General features: G+C 35.8%; 1 protein-coding gene across 25 annotated transcripts in view; it reads left to right on the top strand.

The window, feature by feature from the left end:
- CLASP1 (cytoplasmic linker associated protein 1) overlaps window positions 1-19741 on the top strand; it is a 267443-nt gene that overhangs the window by 106065 nt on the left and 141637 nt on the right. For all 25 annotated transcript variants that reach the window (XM_072788828.1, XM_072788829.1, XM_072788832.1 and 22 more), the window contains exon 8: window positions 9382-9449. In XM_072788828.1, the coding sequence (XP_072644929.1) occupies window positions 9382-9449 (68 nt within the window). The remainder of the gene's footprint in view (window positions 1-9381; window positions 9450-19741) is intronic.

Raw genomic sequence — 19741 nt, forward strand, 5'->3', positions numbered from 1 at the left:
TTTAAGAAATAAAAAGTATTTTTAAAAAAAAGTCTTTATTGACTTTAAACAATTGCTTAGGAGTTTCCAGTGAACAAGTCTGATACTTTTTTTTTTCTAATGATTTTATTTATTTATTCTTGAGAGACACACAGAGAGAGGCAGAGACATAGGCAGAAGAAGCAGGCTTCCTGTGGGGAGCCTGATGTGGGACTTGATCCCAGAATGCTGGGATCATGACCTGAGCCAAAGGCAGAGGCTCAACTACTGAGCCATCCAGGTGCCCCAAGTCTTGGACTTCTTCATTAAATTTATTCCTATGCATTTTATTCTTTTGATGCTATTAAAAGCAGATTTTTTTCCCTTAGTTTCTGTTGTAGGTGGTTTATTGCTAATGTCCAGAAATACAATTGATTTTTAAAATATTGGTGTTAAACTTGGCAAACTTGCTGAAGTCCCTAGATTGTTTTGCTATGGATTTCTCAGGTGTACAAAATATGTCCTTTGTTAATAGAATTAGTTTACTTTTTCCTTTCCAATGTGGATGCTTTTTATTCTTCTTTCTTGCCTAAAAGCCCGGGCTAGAACTTCTAGTATAACATTGAATAGGAGTGGTGAGAGGCAATGGCCATCATCCTATTCCTGATTTTGGGAGTAAAGCTTTCAGTCTTTCAACATTGTTAGTTGTGGGTTTTTTGTATATGACTGTGTGAGGTTGAAGAGATTCTATTCCTAGTTTTTTGGGTGTTTTTTTTTTTTATCATGAAAGGATGTTGAATTTTGTTAAATACTTTTTCTGCCATCTATTGAGAGGATTATGTGACTTTGATTTTTATTCTATTGATATATTGTATTACATTAATTGATTTCAGATATTAAATCAATCTTGCATTCCTGGGATAAATTCTACTTGGTCATGGTATATAACTCTTTTTATATGCTGCTGGATATATAAAGAAAATTGGTCTATACTTGTCTTTTATTGTGATTCTTTTTCTTGGTTTTGGTGGTGTTATTTATTATACTACCCTCATAGAATGAATTGGTAAGTGTTCCCAACCCTCTTTTTCTAGTTTTAAAGGGTATCTTTTTCTTTAATTAATGGTTTTATTTTTATTATTATTTTTTTTAATGGTTTTATTTTTTGAAGCATTTTTCGATGTATAGAAAGACTGGCTAGAAAGTCCAGAGTTCCTTCTTTCTCTCCTCTTTGCTTCCTCCTTCTCAGTTTCCTCCATTCTCATCTGTATTTCATAGGATTTTGTGAATGATTGGTGCTAATTCTTCTTTAAACATTTGTTAGAATTTATTCTGTGTGAAGCCATGTGGGCCTGGGCTTTTGCTTTAGGGATATGTTTTGATTACTAATCCAACCTCTTTGCTTGGTTATTGGTCTATTCAGATTTTGTTTCTTTTTTAATCATTTTTGGTAGTTTCTGTCTAGGAATTTATCCACTTTCTCTAAGTTACCTACTTTTTGACACACACTTTATAGTGTTTTTTGTAATTCTTTTTATTTTTGTAAGGGTAGTAGTAAATGTGCCTTCTTTCATTTGTTGAGTAATTCAAATCTTCTGTCTCTCTCTTTTTTTTTCTGGTCAAATTAAGGGTTTGCTAAATTTGTTGATTCTTCCTCCACCCTCCCACCCCCCAAAGAACTAAATTTTGGCTTGTTGATTTTATTTATTGTTTTTCTGCTTCCTCTTTCATATATTTCTGCTTTTTCATTTTGTTGGTTTGATTTCCCTGTCTTTTAAGTCAGAACTTAAGTTATTGATTTGATAATCTTCTATCTTAATGTAGGCATTTATGCCTATAAATTTTTTATGGTATGATATAAGTACTACTTTATAAGTACTACTGAAGCTGCATCCCATGTTATGTATATTGTATGTTCATTTTTATCTCAGAGAACTTTTTATATTTTCCACTTGTTTTTATCATTGACTTTCTTTGTTATTAGGAGTGTTTTGTTAAATTCTTACATTGTTTGTTAACTTTCTTATTTCTATTTGTCATTGATTTCTAATTTTATCCTATTATGATCACAGGTCATAACTTCTGTGTTCTATGATTTTAGTTCTTTGAAATTTGTTTTAGGCTTATTTTATGGCCTAGCCATATGCTGTGTCCTGGAGAATGTTCCATGTGTACTTCGGAAGTATCTGTATTCTGTTGTTAGTTATTGAAATGTGTGATTGAATCTCTAATTAATACTGCTGAATTATTTATTTCTCCAGTTCTCTTGTTTTTTGCTTATAAGTTTTGGGGCTCTGTTTTTGTGTACATATCATTATGATGTATTCCTGAGATGTTGACCCTTTTGTCATTGTAAAATGTCCTTCTTTGTCCCTGGTAGCATTTTTTGTCCTAAAGTCAGTACTGCCTAATAATAGTATAGTCACTCCAGACTGCTTCCAAGCACTGTTTGCATGGAATGTATTTTTCTGTCTTTTTACTTTCTATCTCTGTGTTTTTGCATTTAAAGTGAGTCTCTTGTAGGTAGCATATAGTTGGGTGTTGTTTCTTTATTCATTCTGACAATCTTTGCCTTTTCATTGGAGTGTTTAATTCATTTATATTTAATGTAGTACCTACTAATAAGGTGGACTTTATTTCTGCTACTTTGCTATTTGTGTTCTGTATATCATGACTTCTTTGTTTCTTCTTCCTTTAATACTTCATTTTGTATGAAATCTATATTTTCTTGTGTACCATTTTAACTTTGTTTATTTTACTATTCTCTTTTGGAATTATTTTCCTAGTGTTTGCTCTGGGGATTTCAGTTGACATCTTATTATAGAAGTCTAGTTAGAATTATTACCCTTAATTAATTTCAGTATTAAAAACTTTACTCTTATATAGTTCTATTTCCTCCCCTCCTTTCTTCAGCTTTCTTTATCTATACATCTTTGTATATTTCAGCCCACCAACACACACAGTTTTATAATTATTGCTTTATGTAGTTTCAAGTCATGTAGGACAAGAAAAGAGTTAACAACAAAAAATACAATTATACTATCTGTTATAATTTACCTGGGTTTTATGTTTACCTTTGTAGTTACTTTTACTGATGTTTTTTATATAGCATCATGTAGATTTGGGCTGATGTATGGTCTTCTTTCATTTTTAACTGAAAGACTTGTCTTTTTTTTCTTTTTTTTAATACAGGAATGTCTTAAATTCTCCTTCATTTTTTCCTGCCAAGAGTCTACAATTCATTATATTGATAGTATAACTTCATGTAAAGACTGAAATATCTTTGGTCCAGATACGATTCTCTGCTTCATTTTTGAAGGATAATTTTGTTGGTTGTAGAAATCTTGGTTGAGATTTTTGTTTTATTTTATGTACATATGTGTTTGTTTATTTTCCAAATATTAACATATACCACATTTCAAAATTTTGAATATGTCATCCCACTGTACTTGGTCTCCACTGTTGTTTTTTTTATAATGAGAAGTTATTTATCTTGTTGATGATTCTTTGTACAAAATGAGTGGCATTTCTATTGTTGCTTACTTTTTAAAGTTTTTTTTTAATTTATTTACTTTGAGATTTTATTTATTCACGAGAGACATGAAGAGAGAGAGAGGCAGAGATATAGGCAGAAGGAGAAGCAGGCTCCATGCAGGGAGCCTGATGTGGAACTTGATCCAGGGACTCCAGGGTCACACCCTGAGCCAAAGACAGATGCTCAACTGATGAGCCACCCAGGCGTCCCACTTTTTAAAAAATTGAAATTCAATTAACTAACATACAGTACACTGCTAGTTTCAGATATGGAGTTCAGTACTTCCTCAGTTGCATTTAATACTGAGTACTCATCACATCAGGTGCCCTCATTAGTGCCTGTCACCCAATTACCCCATCTTCTTAACCACTTCCCCTCCAGCAACCTGTTTCTTTCCCATAGTTAAAGTGTCTGTCATAATTTGACTCCCTCACTGATTACTTCCCATTCCACTTTCCCCTATGGTTCCCCCATGTGATTCATATTCTTTATTTGAATGAAAACAGGTGATAATTGTTTTTCTCTAGTTGGCTTACTTCACTCAGCATAATACCCTCCAATTCCATCCATGTCCATGTAAATGATAAGATGTCACCCTTTCTAATAGCTGAGTAATATTCTATTGTATATATATAACACATCTTTATCCATTCATCTGTTGATGGACATCCTGGCTCTTTCCATAGTTTGGCTCTTGTGGACATTGCTGCTATAAACATTGGGGTGCAGGTGCCCCTTTGGATCACTACATTTGTAATTTTGAGGTAAATAACTAGTAGTACAATTGCTGGGTCATAGCGTAGCTCTGTTTTTTAACTTCTTCAGGAACCTCCATGCTGTTTTCCAGAGCAGCTGTACCAGGTTGCATTCCCACCAACAATGTAAGGTTCTCTTTTCTCCGCATCCTCACCAACAATTGTTATTTCCTGACTTGATTGTTTTTGCTTTCAAGATTTTCTCTTTGTCTTTTCTTCCAGCAGTTTGTTCCTCTTGTCTCTAGGTTAGGATCTCTTCAAGTTTATCCTATTTGGAGTTTGTTGAGTTTCTTGAACATGTAGATTAAAATTTTATATTAAATCTGTGAGGTTTTTGGCCTTTTTTCTCCATATAGTCTGTCCTGTATTCTTTCTCCTCTCCTTCTGGTATTCCCACTATATGTATGTTGGTATGTTGGTATTATAATAACATGACCTCTTAGGCTCTGTTCTTTTTTTTCCCGTTTTTTTTTTTTCTGTTTGTTTGTTTCTCAGGGTATTGTCAACTGATGCATCTTCAAGTTTGCAGTTTTTTTTCTTCCCCCAGTAAAAATTTGTTGTTGAACTACCCTGTACATTTTTTTAAGTTTTTATTTATTATTATTTTAAAGATTTTATTTATTCTTAGAGACAGAGAGAGAAGGGCAGAGACACAGACAGAGGGAGAAGCAGGCTCCATACAGGAAGCCTGATGTGGGACTCGATCCCGGGTCTCCAGGATCACACCACAGGGGCTGCCCGATTTTATTTTTTAATGTAATCTCTAGACCCCACATGGGACTCGAAACCACAGCCCAGAGATCAAGGATTGCATGCTATGCCAACTGAGCCAGCCAGCTACCCATCTAATGAATTTTTTATTTTGGTTTTTGTACTTTTCATTTCTAGAATTTCTTTGTGATTCTTATGTTTTCTGTTTCTTCATTGACACTCTCTCTTTGGTGAGACATTGTTCTTATACTTTAGTTCTTTTCAACATATTTATGATAGTTGATTTCAAGTATCCATCTAGTAAATTCAATGTTTGGGCTTCCTTTAAGGATAGTTTATGTTGACTAATTTTTTTTTTCTTGCATGGGCTGTATTTTCTTGTTTATTTGTGCAATTTTTGGTTGAAACTGGTCATTTACAATAATCTATTGTGACAACTTTGGAAACCACATTTGGTCTCTCCAGATTTTGGTGGTGGTGTTTGTTGTTTTTGTTGTTCCTTACTTAAGTGATTTTTCTGAACTAATTCCATGGGATCTGTATTTTTTTTTTTTTTTTTAATGTGTGTGGCTACTGACGTTTCTGCTTGGTTAGCTTAGTATTCAGCTAAGGATTAGAGATTTCCTTGAATGCCTCCAACCGATAAATCTTTAGCCTTTGCTGCAACATATATACAACATATCTGTGTATGTTGGGGGATGTTTTCAGGGTTCTGGCAGGCAGTTTGTACATCTCTACCTTCCCCTTTACTGCCTGCTTGGGCAGAGCTCAAGGTCAGCCAGACATGAGACCTTAGTGTCGTGTTAGATCTTTCCTCAGGCTTTCTTATAGTCTTGCACATATACATAGCCTTCCAGATTCCCAGGAATATGTCAGATTTTTTTCGGAGTTCCCTGTGAACATCTCATTCTCCACTTTTCTTTGTAAGTTTTTTGGTTGGTGTCTTTGCTCCAGTTTTATCATCTTGGGCAACTCCCATTGTTAAACAGTTGTTGCTGATTCTTTTTGATCGTGGCTTCAAGGAAAAGAGTCTCTTCCACTGAGAGCGCTATGAATCAGGTAAAATAAAACCCTATGAATGGGTGTTCTAAGGTATGCCAGACAGGAGAAATAATTACAGTTCTTTTAGAATGGGGATTTTTATGGCACTCCAAACTTGTTCAGCTTCTTCCAGTGGCCTCAAAACTGCTGGTTTTCAAACTATCATGATTGTGATGCTGTTGATTTTTAGCAGGTGAGTTGAAGATGGAAATAAGACCTAGCAAAACAGTGAAAAGCTTGTCCTTACCAAGATTCAGTCATTTTTCTTGCAGAGTGCTCCTTGGATTGTTGCAAGCCTTTGTTTAATTTCCAGAGTGTGAAAAACTTGATTTTGACAGTGTTTTTCTTTGCTTCTTTAGAGGAGCAGATTTTCAGAGGTCTGTATTCTGTCATTTTGAAGGGCTCCTTACCTGTTAGCTTTTATAATTGCAGTATTTTCTTTATCCTCTTGGAAGTAATAATGACATATTTTAAAAACTTCCCATTGCCTCTTCCTTCCTCTGTGTTGTGGTTTTGGAGTATGTGTTTGTCCACCTTGGTCTCTTTCACTTGAAAAAGCTTTGCTCATGTATCTTTGAATGCTTGGTTGTCTGCTCATATTTAAAAGTAGTAGACTAAAAAGCCAATTAAAAGCTCTGAGTATATGGGTAGTTTGTTGATTGTGAGCATACTAGTATTTGCATTTAGGGAAATTATTTTAATTTAAAAAATTTAAAACAATTTTTAATTACTTATTTAATTAACTTATATTTTTTGGAGAGAGGGAGGGAGTGAGAATGATCCAGGGTTAGGGGAGCATATGGAGAAGGGGAGAGAGAATCTTGAGCAGGCTCCACTCCTAGCGCAGAGCCCAACATGGGGCTCGATTTCAATGATCCTGAGATCATGATCTGAACTGAAATCAAGAGGCGGACACCCAACCAGCTGAGCCACCCAGGAGCCCCTATTTCTAGGAGAAATAATTAGATCTAAATCTTACAATAAAATAAACACCAATTGGATGGAAGAGTTGAATATAAATTTTGAATTTAGAAAAAACAAGGGAAAATGGTGTTAGTTATTTGTCACATTTAAATTTGGCATCCAGAGATTTACAAACATGAAAGAAAAATTGGTAGCTTCAGAGAGTTAGTTATACGTTCAGTGTCTTCGAATGTATAAAACTCACCTTTTTAGGTTTGTGTAGATTTGTTGGCTCCAAAGAGGCATTTTGTATTGCTGTATTCAGAGCTAGCAGACAAAAACCATTCCTTAGGAATACCTTGTTGGTGACTAGACTGTCCTGAAGCCAGGTTTACTGATCTCTTGTAAAGAGCCCCTGTATAGACATTGCTGAGCAGAAAATGAGGCAACTAGAGAGACAGGAGTATAACTAGAGGGAAAGGCATGCCTGCCTTAGGGAATTCTGAATTAAAGTACAGGTACCAAAAATAGTAATCTTTTGAACGTTCTCATACCAAGTTGTTTGAGCCTGCTAATTGTGGATAATGTGGCCCTATTGAGTAGACATTACCACAGAGAGAGCATTTGCAGATTCTTCCACAGTGACCATTGATAATGGTGACTACTCTACCAACAACAGATGAAATATTTGCCCCTCACAGTAATTTTAGGAACCAGGCTAGAGGTATACATTGTCGCTAACTTGCAAACTGGCAGGCATGCTCACGTCAGAGGGTGTAGTTGTGACACAATAAAGTGGTAAGTTGGTCAGGGCATGCCCTGGCAACCTGTGTAGTGATATTACTTATGTGCTTTGTAAGGCACTGGAGATCTTTGGTGCTTATAAAAGGGAAGGTGATGGAAACATCCTAAGAAATTGATTCTAAGGCATTTTTCCAGATCTTTAGTAACCTTTGGATTTGAAAGTGAGTTTTATTCCTATCTGGTCCTGAGATGACAAGATTTTTGTAATTCATTGCCAACTTTTGACTGGTAGTAGCTGCCTGGAGCGGCTTTGAGGAGTTTGAGGCTACATCTGGGCTTACATGGAAAGATGTGCAAAAAAGATTGATATCTGGCATGGAACGAGAAGGGGGGGAAAGGCAGTATGTCAGTCTCCTTCATCCCCTTCATTTTACTGCTCTTTGCTGATGTGTACTTTGGCTCCCCCATTACTTAGAATGTGACATTCTAAGTAGAAAAGAATGAAATAGGAGCTTTAGAAGTTAAGAACTTCACACACTCACCATCTGGCCAGCTCAGGGCTGGACTCAGTGAATGAACTATGAATGAATGAAGGCCAGTAGAAACCTAGTTTCCATAGTGAGGGCAGGAACAGGATTCATGCAGTGATGTCACGCTCCTGCATGACAGTGTTTGGTGCTTATGGAACACCAAAAAGTATCTAGTTCCCATCCCTGTCCTGAAGGAGAGTCCATTCTAGTTTTGCAGAAAAAACAACATGTTTGAACTGATTAGAGCTTGTATGACAGGAGAGTTTGTAAGCAAGTGGTAAAATTTCTTGTCCAGTCCCTGAAATGGGACAAACTTATGTTTGAATGCAGAAGTACATTGCTTTGTACTTTCAGCCTTTACACTATTCCAATGTATCTGTGTTTTGCTTGAGAAAGCCTGGTTTATTCTTGAATTCTTCCACTAGGCAAATTAGCACCCCTCTGCCTCAACCTACCCCCAACTTCTCGCTCATTTATGGGTGTCACTAGGATGGAATATTTTGACTGGTTAAGAAGTTTTATTTCAATTTAATTGTCAAGGTGACATTGATCCATTAATAGGAAATGTCATGTAGGTTTTTTTCAGTTAACGATTATCTAGTCACAGTGTTTCTAGATATCAAATTAGTCTAGTGTTTCTAGAGAAATTATAGCATTTTTGAATTAAGCATAAGTCACAGAGAGCCTTTATATTGTAGTGTCAATACATTTTGAAAATCTTTATTCTAAGCAATCAATAGTCTGTGCTTAGAAATAGGAGAAACATGCTTTTCATAATGTATACATGTTGTCTAGAGCTGTCAGTACATTTAATATAATGTCTGAGAGCACGTGCTCTGGATTCTTACTCTCAGGGCTGCCATCTCCACCCTAAGTCACTCTGTTACCCTAAGTAAGTTACTTGGTCTTGATTTTCTCATCTGTAAAATGGAGAAGACCATAATCTCTTATATGGCTGTCATAAGGATTAATTGAGGTCTTTCAGAGAGAGCCATAAGTCAGTGCTTGATCTATAATAAGTGCCCGATTATTGTTGGGTGTTTTAATGTTATTAATGTAGTTATTGTTTTTGTTATTAGGTGGGTTTGTATCATTGATTTTTTTTCTTTTTAGAGTGTGACTCAACTTCACATTAGTGTTTTAATATAATTGTATATGTGATAGTTAACTGTTTCTATATATACATGTATTTTTTTTCATACAGGTTGAATGTAATTTTTACAAAATTTGATGAAGTCCAAAAATCTGGAAACATGATACAATCAGCAAACGGTGAGTAGAAAAAGCAGTCGTTCTATTTTTGCTTCTTCAGTTTTAGGTCAGTAATAACTTATGCTCTTTCTGAACAGCTGAATTTGATATCTTGAACAGTTTCTAGGTCCAAAGATTTAACTTCATTTACCCACTTTCCCAGGCCAAAAACTGTGGGGTTGTCATTGGCTTTCTTTTGTACCCCACATTGAATTCATGAGCTAATCTTGTTGGCTTTCTTTTAAAAGTATGTCCGGAATCCTGGGGATTCTGACTGTAGCTGCTGCTTTGGCTCTTCTCCTAGTGCAAGTCCTTGTGGTCTTTTATCTGTGCTCTTGCAGTGGCCTCCTGACCAGTGTCCTTGCTGTTAGTCTCCCCAAACACCTACAGGCTGTTTGTCACAGCAATCAGAGTAATCCCTATATTTTTATTATTTTTAATTAAATTTTTTTTTTAAGTAGTCTCTACGCCCACCGTGGAACTTGAACTCATGACCCTGGGATTGAGTCGCATGTTCTGTCATCTGAGCCAGCTAGGTACCCCCTAGACGAATCCTTTTAGAATGTAATGTGCTGTTAATATTCTGCTCAGAATCCTCCAGAAGTTTTTTGTCACATAGAGACTGCAGTTTAGTGGTTCATCATGGCCCACCAGGCCTGCACATGAGCCGATGCTGACCACCATTCTGATGTCACCTGATGCTCTTCCCCAAAGTTCTTTGCGCTCCAGTCCTATTGATCACCTTGCTAATTTTGAACATTCCAAGTTTCTCCTGCTTCAGGGCCTTTGTGCTTATGACTCTTTTTCTGCTTGAAACCTTTGTCTCCTGGGTATCTCTATGGCCCTTCTCATTCTATCCACATCTCGGCTATAGACACACTTCATTACCCAGGCCAGCTGGTATAGCACAAACAATGTTCTAAGGGAACTCTGTGCCTTCATTCTGTTCAGTGTTCCTTCTTTTATCCTGATGCCTCAAAAGGTCCCTGGTATGTGGTACAGGTATGCAGTAAATATTGTTGAATAAACAAGCAGAATAATAATTGAGACTTGAATTGTGACTTCAGGTTTCTGGTACTTATATTCCTTTTACTACACATTGTGATGATGTTTGAGGACAAGTGGATATTTCTTCTGATTCCAGAAGAGGAAGAGAAGACAAGTGAATTTTGTGTATGAGTGTGTATGAGTGAAGTCCTTGCAAAGCAGTTGCCACCAACAACATTTTTAACTTTGGGATACCTCATTCATTGCATCATAGCAATTTCTGAATTGCTAGGGATCTTAGATCACAGCATAGCTGTCAAAGTTTGAATATCTTGAGGTTGTAAAAAAAAAAGTCGGTCACTTTGGGGAAAGTCACTTCTAGTACATAAGGGTTGAACCAGGAACAAGATCCAGGTCTTTTAAGTCCTGCTCTGCTCTGTACCTACCATTTTCAGTATTACTGAATTTGTCTTTGCATAGTATGTTTCTTAAAAAGTGCTTAAGGAGTTCTAAACATGCTTTATTAATCCCTCTTATTTCTCTTTCATATGTTTATAAAAACATAACAATATTAAAAGGCTAAAAAAATACTTAACTATAATTCTGCTATCACCAATTAATCAGTGTTCATTTTTTCATATTTACTTACAATTCATTTTTCTGTAACTGTATAATTTATATATAATTTTATCATGGCATAATTTCTGTACATTGCCCCCTACTTTTTTGTTTTTTAAATATTTTATTTTTAAGCAATCTCTGTACCCAACATGGGACTTGAACTTACAACCCTGACATCGAGTCACATACTCTAGTGACTGAGCCAGGCAGGCGCCCTGTGCTTGTATATATTCTTTTATATGTGCTTTAATAGGGTATCAGTGATAGAGGTAGGACCAGAACTCTGGCCATGGAGTTATGCTCCAGTGATGAGTGGTGTTGATGGTGTGCATGGGCAGAGCTACCCAGCTAGTCAGTTGCTAGATAAATGCTTTAAAGTTCTGGGTAAAGAGGTAGTGGTGTTGGCTGAAAACTTGAGTTTGTGCTTTATAGTCCATGTTATAAATTATAACTGAAACAGAATCTCATTATAATGCTGGCACTGAGGAGAAGATCCACACCTATGCTGGAGGCCTTGCCCAGGAGAGCGCATGTATATTCTCTTGAGTTTTAATGAACATGACACATGATTTAATCAAGGCTACTAAAATCCTGTGGCATTGGGTGTGTTGCAGCAGCATTTTATTCTACACCTCCCTGTGTAAATATTGCCCCTGTATCTCCATATATGTACATGGTAAAGGGATAGGATTGGGAAGGAAGATAGATTGTTTTTTTAGGCGTCTGTGTAAATAGCAGATGGTAAGGAAATCTTAAGACTTGTTGGAGGCCTTAAAACTTCAACTTTCTATACTACTATCTATAAGTAGTATGAGTTTTTAATTATTAGAACCAAAACAGAATCACCTAAAGGGATATATATATAAAGATTTTAGAATTCTTAACCTGAATAAGTTTGGTCTCTTGATGGTAACTTTGAGAGACTTGTAAGATGTAAGATGTTCAGTAACTGTCAGAAGCAAACCACCTGATTTCCTTCTTTGCTTGAGTCATTTGGATAGCATAGAGAAACCACAGTTGGAACATAATAAATCCCTCCTCTAATTTTTGTTTTTTTGGTCCAGTGACTCCTAGTATAACCAGTTTTTGAACTCCTCTGCACCATTGATTGCTCTACTTCTCAACTCTCTACCCTCTGCTGTCTCTAGTGTGCTGCTTATATAGGTAGACTGTGACCATTCTGAATTTTTCCTGTTCTTAGAGTTTTTATAGATACCGTGGCATTATCTGCATAGATAAGTCATCTGCAAATAGGAGTAGTTTTATCTCTTTCAGATTTGTATACTTTGTATTTTTTTCCCTTGCCTTATTGTACTGGCTAGAATTTCCTCCTCTATGTAAAGTACAAGTGGTGAAAGTAGACATCCTTACCTGGTTCCCAGTCTTAGGTCTTTTATAACAAAGTGTGATGTTAATTGTAGCTTTTTTGTAGGTGTTCTTTGGCAAGATGAGACGTAGTTCTCATCTATTCCTATTTATGTAAGTTTTTATTAGAAGTGAGTGTTGGATTATTTTGGGGGGAAATCATCAGCATATTTTATTTTTTAAAGATTTTATTTATTTATTTATTCATAAATAAATGAGAGAGAGAGAGAGGGAGGCAGAGACACAGGCAGAGGGGGAAGCAGTCTCCATGCAGGGAGCCTGATGTGGGACTTGATCCTGGGACTCCAGGATCACACCCTGGGCCGAAGGCAGGCACTAAACCACTGAGCCACCCAGGGATCCCCCTCATCAGCATATTTTAAATATTGAGATAAACCTATACCAAAAATTTACTTTTTAAAAGTATATACTGTTTGTGTGTGTGTGTGTGTGTATTCACAAAATTGTGCAATTATCTAATTTCAGAATATTTTTATCACCCCCAAGAATACCTATGACCATTCACACTCCTTAATTCCTTCTCCTCCCAGTCCCTCACAACCTACTTTCTGTCTCGAGGGATTTGCCTATTCAGGACATTTTATATAAATGCAGTCATACAACATATGGCTTTTTATGTATTGCTTCTTTTACTTAATATTGTTTTCTGGATTCACTCATGGGGATAGCATGTATCAGTACTTCATTCCTTTTTATGGCTGAATAATATTTCACTGTTGTATAGATATACCACCTTATGTTTATCCATTCACCAGTTGATGGACATTTGGGTTGTTTTTACTTTTTGACTGTTGTGAACAATGCTACCATGAATATTTATTTGCCTGAAAGTTTTTATGTGAGATGTTTTCATTTCTCTTATGTATATACCTTGCAGTGCAATAGTTGGCTCATGTGGTAACTCTGTGCTTTTAACATTTTTGCCTAACTGGCACATTATTTTCCAAGTAGCTGCACCATTTTACATTCTCATCATCAACGTATGAGAATCATAATTTATTCATATTTAAGCCAATACTTGTTATTGTCTGTCTCTTTGATTATAGGCGTCTAGAGGGTGTGAAGTGTTGTCATTATGGTTTTGATTTGTGTGTTTCCCTAATGATGCTGACCATTTTTTCATGTGCCTGTTGACCATTTGTACATCTTTGGAAAAATCTCTATTGAAGTCCTTTGTCCTTTTTATTAAGGGTTGTTCATATTTTTATTTTTTTTTAATTGAAGTATGGTTGATGCAGCGATACACTAGTTTCAGGTCCACAGCATAGTAATTTCACAACTCCATATATTAATGCTATACTCAACACAAGTATAGCCACCATCTGTCACCATACAGTGCTTTTTATAGTATTATAGACTATACTCCTTATGCTGTACCTTTCATCCCTGTGACTTACTCATTCCATTACTGGGAGCCTGTACCTTCCATTCCCCGTCACCCATTTTGGCCATTTTCCCACCCTGCTCCTCTGGTAACCATCAGTTTGTCTTCTGTATTTATGAGTCTGTTTCTTTTTGTTTCTGTGTTCATTCGTTTGATTTTTTTTTAGATTCCACATGTAAGTAAAATCATATAGTATCTGTCTTTCTGTCTGACTTGTTTCACTTAGCATAATACCCTTAAAGTTCATTTATGTTGTTACAGATGGCAAGATCTCATTCTTTTTTATGGCTGAGTATTATTCTGTTGTGTGTATGAGGATACACAGAAACACATACACCCCTCCCCATCTTCTTTATATATTCATCTGTCGATGGACACTTGGGTTGCTTTCATATCTTGGCTATTATATATTTTTTTAAAATGTTTTTAATTTATTTATGATAGTCACACAGAGAGAGAGAGAGAGAGGCAGAGACACAGGCAGAGGGAGAAGCAGGCTCTATGCACCGGGAGCCCGACGTGGGACTCGATCCCAAGTCTCCAGGATCGCGCCCTGGGCCAAAGGCAGGCGCTAAACCGCTGCGCCACCCAGGAATCCCACATATCTTGGCTATTATAAATAATGCTACAATAAACATAGGGGTGCATGTATCTTTTTGAATTAGTGTTTTTGTTTTGTTTCAGTGAATAGTAGTAGAATTGCCAGGATCATATGGTATTTCTAATTTTTTTGAGGAGCCTTCATATTTTCCACAGTGGCTGCACAAGTTTTACATTCCCATCAATAGTACACAAGGGTTCCTTTTTCTCTGCATCCTTGCCAGCACTTGTTATTTCTTATCTTTTTGATTGTAGCTATATGATGACAGGTGTAAGGTAATATATAATTATAGTTTTGATACGTGTTTCCCTGATGATTTGTGATGTCGAGCCACCTTCTCATGTGTCTCTTGACCATCTATATATCTTTGGGAAAATGCCTGTTCAGGTTCACTATCCATATTTTAATTAGGTTGTTTAGGTGGTTTTGGTATTTGGTTGTATAAGTTCTCTATATATGTTGGATATTAACTCTGTATTGGATAAAGCATTTGCAGATATCTTTTCCAATTCAGTAGATTGCTTTTTTGTTTTGTCAGTGGTTTCCTTTGTTGTGTGAAAGTTTTCTATTTGATGTAGTCCTGATAGTTTATTTTTGCTTTTGTTTCTCTTTCCTGAGGAGACATAATCTATAAAAATGTTGCTAAGGTTGATGTCTAAAAATTACTGCCGGTGTTTTCTTTTATGAGTTTTATAGTTTTCAGGTCTCACATTTAGGTCCTTAATCCATTTTGAGTTTATTTTTGTGTATAGTGTAAGAAAGTGGTTCAGTTTTATTCTTTTGCATGTAGCTGTCCTGTTTTCCCAACACCATTTGTTTATTTTGTAGTTTCAAGTTTTTATTTAAATTCCAGTTAGTGAACATACAGTGTAATATTAGTTTCAAGAACAACACTGTTTATTGAAAAGACAGTCTTTTCCGAATTACAGTTTTGCTTCCTTTGTCATAGGTTAATTAACTATATAAACATTGGTTTATTTCTAGGCTCTCTATTCTGTTCCATTGATCTATAGGTCACTTTTTGTGCTGGTACTGTACTGTGTTGACTATCATATCTTTGTAGTATATCTTGAAATCTGGAATTGTGATACCTCCAGCTTTGTTCTGATTTTTCCTGATTGCTTTGGCTGTTTAGAGTCTTTAGTTGCTCCATACAAATTTTAGGATTAATCTAATTTTGTGAAAAATGCTATTGGTATTTTGACAGGGGTTGCATTGAATCTATAGATTTCTTTGGGTAATATGGATACCTTAACAATATTAATTCTTCTAATCCAGGAGCATGGTATATTTTCATTTGTTTGTATCATCTTTGGTTTTTATTATCAGGGTTTTACAGTTTTCAGAGTACAGGTCCTCACCTTCATAAGTGCATTCCTAGGTATATTTTTCTTTTCGGTGCAATTGTAAATTGAACGGTTTTCTCAATTTCGTTTTCTACTGTGTTTTTGGTATTTAGAAGTGCCACAGATTTTTGTATACAAATTTTGTGTCCTGCAAACTTTACTGCATTCATTTATAAGTTCTAATAGTTTTTTGGGGGATAGTCTTTAGAGTTTTCTATCTGTAGTATCATGTCTGCAAAAAGTGACAGCTTACCTTTTCCTTACCATTTTGGATGTCTTTTATTTCTTTTTCTTGTCTGATGGCTGCCCAAAAGCCCATTTTTATTTTATTTTATTTTTATTTTTATTTTTATTTTTATTTTTATTTTTATTATTTTTAAAGATTTTATTTATTTATTCATAGAGACCCAGAAAGAGACAGAATGAGAGAGAGGCAGAGACACAGGCAGAGGGAGAAGCAGGCTCCATGCAGGAAGCTCGATGTGGGACTCAATCCCGGGACTCCAGGATCATGCCCTGAGCCTAAAGCAGGTGCTAAACTGCTGAGCCACCCAGGGATCCCCCTGCCCATTTTTAAATTGGTGTTTGTCTTTTTGCTGTTGAGCTATAAGAACTCTTTATATATTCTGGATATAAGACTCTTATTGGATATAGGATTTGTAAATATTTTTCTCTGTTCTCTGGGTTGTCTTTTATAGTTTTTTGGTATTTAAAAGTTTTTAATTTTTATGAAATTTGTCATTTTTTTGTTGCTACTTGTAAACAGTAACCCTCTTTTGAATAAGAAAAACTCGATTTGAGCTAAGTTCAAAGAAATTTAATGTAATAGCAGTACTCGGAGGGAAGAGAAGGGTTTCATTGTGGGTTCTATTAACATGTTCAAAATTAGGTTGTTCTAAGTTGTGTAATTGAGTATGTTTATGTAAAACCCATGGACTTAATTTTTTTTAAAAGCAGAATTGTGACTAAAACAGTAATGGGAAAGCAGCTCTGAGTAGCAATTGGAGAGGAGAGTCCTATCTGTAATAGAACACTTCATCTTTGTAGGATTCTTTTTTGTTGCTAGGTTACCCAGAGGCCTTTCAGCTTTGAATGGCAAGAATATGGGAGTTAAAAATATGTTGTTTTATAGATGTTTTTCTTTTTTTCCATCTGCATATAATTAGCAAACCCCTTGAAGCAAAAATTACAGTTTTGCCTTCCATGGGTTTCAAAAAGCAAATTATTTTCTATGTAAGTCTTTTTCTTAATCATGCAGATGTGCTTATGCTCACAGGAGAATTGGATTTTCAGCATGAAAGAGCCAGTAATTATAGACTAGTCAGTGTCCTTTATCTGCGTCCACTTAATGATCTTTAATTAGATTTGATTGAAGTGAGGCCCAGGGACATTAATTTGGTTAAAAATGTGCATGCTTTTGAGTTTCTTGAGCAAAGCTAACATGTTTATGAGGAAAGAATGAAAGTATTATATTGGTTAAATCTCTGAAAGTTCCATAATAAACCTGTAGCTAATGAAAAAGACAAAATACTGATTGCTGACAAAACTATAAACTAGATAACAGATAATCATAAAATTATTGACTCTTACGCATATATCTAGAGCATCATTTTGCTGCCAAATGCATCCTGCCTTATGTTTCTCTACTAAAAAAAATGTGTAATTTGAAAAATGTTAGCTATCATTTCTAAGTTGTTGGAGATGAAAAGTACCTGTGCAAATCTGAAAGCGACTAGACCAATGTTGAATTATTAGGTAAGATTTGAATTGTTGCCCAGCGTAACTAGGACAAAACATTCATTTAAAGGTGAATTGAGTGTCTTCTTTGTTAAGAAGCCAAGCCGTTGTTATGTTGTGTAGCCTAAAATGAGTGATTGTGAATAAATGGATCAGGTGCTGGTAATTGGCTCCCATCCTCTCGCCTGCTTGTTTATTAGACTCTGTGTATTATAAGGTTTGGGGTTCTGGTTCAGTATCTTAGGAAAGTGTTTCCATAGTCACAGATCTAGGAATAATGTTATAAGGCTAGCAAGTACGCTGTGCTTTCATAAGGACAAGATCACCTAAAATAGCCTAGAAGAGACTGTTTCTGATACCAGTTTAAGTAGCTTAAGCTACAACGGACAGCTTCATCTTCTGTGTGGAAGTAAGGTTGCTTTTTGACATTATTCTTAATTAAGGTTTATGTTAGTAATGTTCTTCCCTGTTTTTTGCAGGAGAAAAATCAGGCAGTTGTTTAAAAAACAGTTTTTTAATACCAATTTTAAAGAAGGCTCTTTTACATGAGTAAAGTCAGATGGAGAAGGTTCACCTCCCACACAGTCCCTCTTTTAAAATAATTGCATATATATATATGTCCCTCTTTAGTGTATATACACACACATATATATATAGTCCAGGCTTTTATTTTGGAAGAGGGTGGCAGTTGCCATTGGTGCAGATCACACTGAAGAAGTCCTGTGGGTGGGGAGTTGGCTGATGCTTAAGTTGCTGTGAGTAGGTATAGCTTTCAGAGCAGTGTTTGTATTGTACCAAGATCCCTGACAATCATGACTACTGGGAAAGGTAGGCTTTCTAATACATTTTGAAATGCATTTGTAATTATTGCCGATTTGCTAGGAAATAACACATTTAGGATATTTTATAGTTGCTTTGAAAACTAAAAATTGTGGATGAAGCTTAGGAAAAGAATTGCTATGAATATTTCCATGTGGGCAGGGAGAAAAACTGTAAAATGTACAGATGTATTAACATTAGTGTTGACCTTCAAGTTCTAGGAAGAAAGAGGAAGTAGGCACAAGAAGCCAGATTAGCTGTGTTTCATGCTTTACATTTTTGTCTGCCACCCTGGTATTCGCAGTGTGTAGGTTATGAAAATCAATTATTTGTGATTACAAGACCATTTGTTACTGAATATAAGCTGTCTTGAAAGGAATCTGCTGGCCAGAAATTTCCTAAGATTTTTCAACAGTGGATAGAGAAAAAGCATATAACCCGTATCAGTGTGGGGATGCTGCTTCTGTCTGAAGAATCACTGTTTAAGGTTTTTCCTTCCCTGTAAAGACTGGCATTTTAAAAATGCAGAAATGGAACTGAAAGACTACAAAACAGGAATTGTTTTGCTCAAATCTCCAGTCTTTGCACGGAGGTTTTACCCAGGTTTTGGTAGCACCGAAATGATTTTGAGAGAACTCCACAGGAACAGGTTTGTGTTTGAAGAAAGTGCAATTGATGTGATACAAACAACCTGTATGGCTGCCTTTCCTTCTGTGGGATGGTCTTCTTGGCTGGCTTTTAATTTGTTGTCTCTCTAAAGGATATTTCCAAACTCTTCAACTGAAACAGGTATTACATAGAGTAAAATTGTGCATGATAACAAGTGTTTATCTGCCTCAGCTGTGAGGAAACTGGCACATATCCAGCTCATTTGTTCTGTGTTTATTTTGTAGAGGATTGACAAGTGTATGTATGTATCTATCTTAAGCTAACTTTGGTTAAATTTGGTGCAAATGGTCATGTTGTAAGAAGCTGCATTTCTGTTTGTTATATTTTTAAATTGAGAATTTGAAGTATACAGTGCTGGTGTTCCTTTTGATTTCATACTTCATTATAGTACTCTGTATTCAGGTTAGCCACTGTGGGAGTTAAATAATTCATGTTCTGAAGTGACCTTCTTCCGATCCCTTCACTGGAGGATTTGAAAGTGTGTTTCTTCTAAGTGGCATTTGTCTTCTGTTGCTGTACTTTGGATTTTTTTTTTTTAAACAGGACAAAATAATTCAAGAGTTGACTGTGTCATGTTAAAGGCCATGGAGAAAGCCTGTGGATTGGAGTTTAAAATAGACTGTCCTTTCGCTTGGTAATTCCTTTCAAGTTGCCTACCTCCTTAGTCACTGTTACCTGAAATGCAGCCTCGGAAGCATTGGTAACTTTTACCCTAGGGAACTGCAAATATAGTAGGAAACGAACATTACAAGCTGCTTCTTGG

This window comes from Canis lupus, chromosome 20 (genome assembly GCF_048164855.1).
Source record: "Canis lupus baileyi chromosome 20, mCanLup2.hap1, whole genome shotgun sequence".
NCBI lineage: Eukaryota > Metazoa > Chordata > Mammalia > Carnivora > Canidae > Canis > Canis lupus.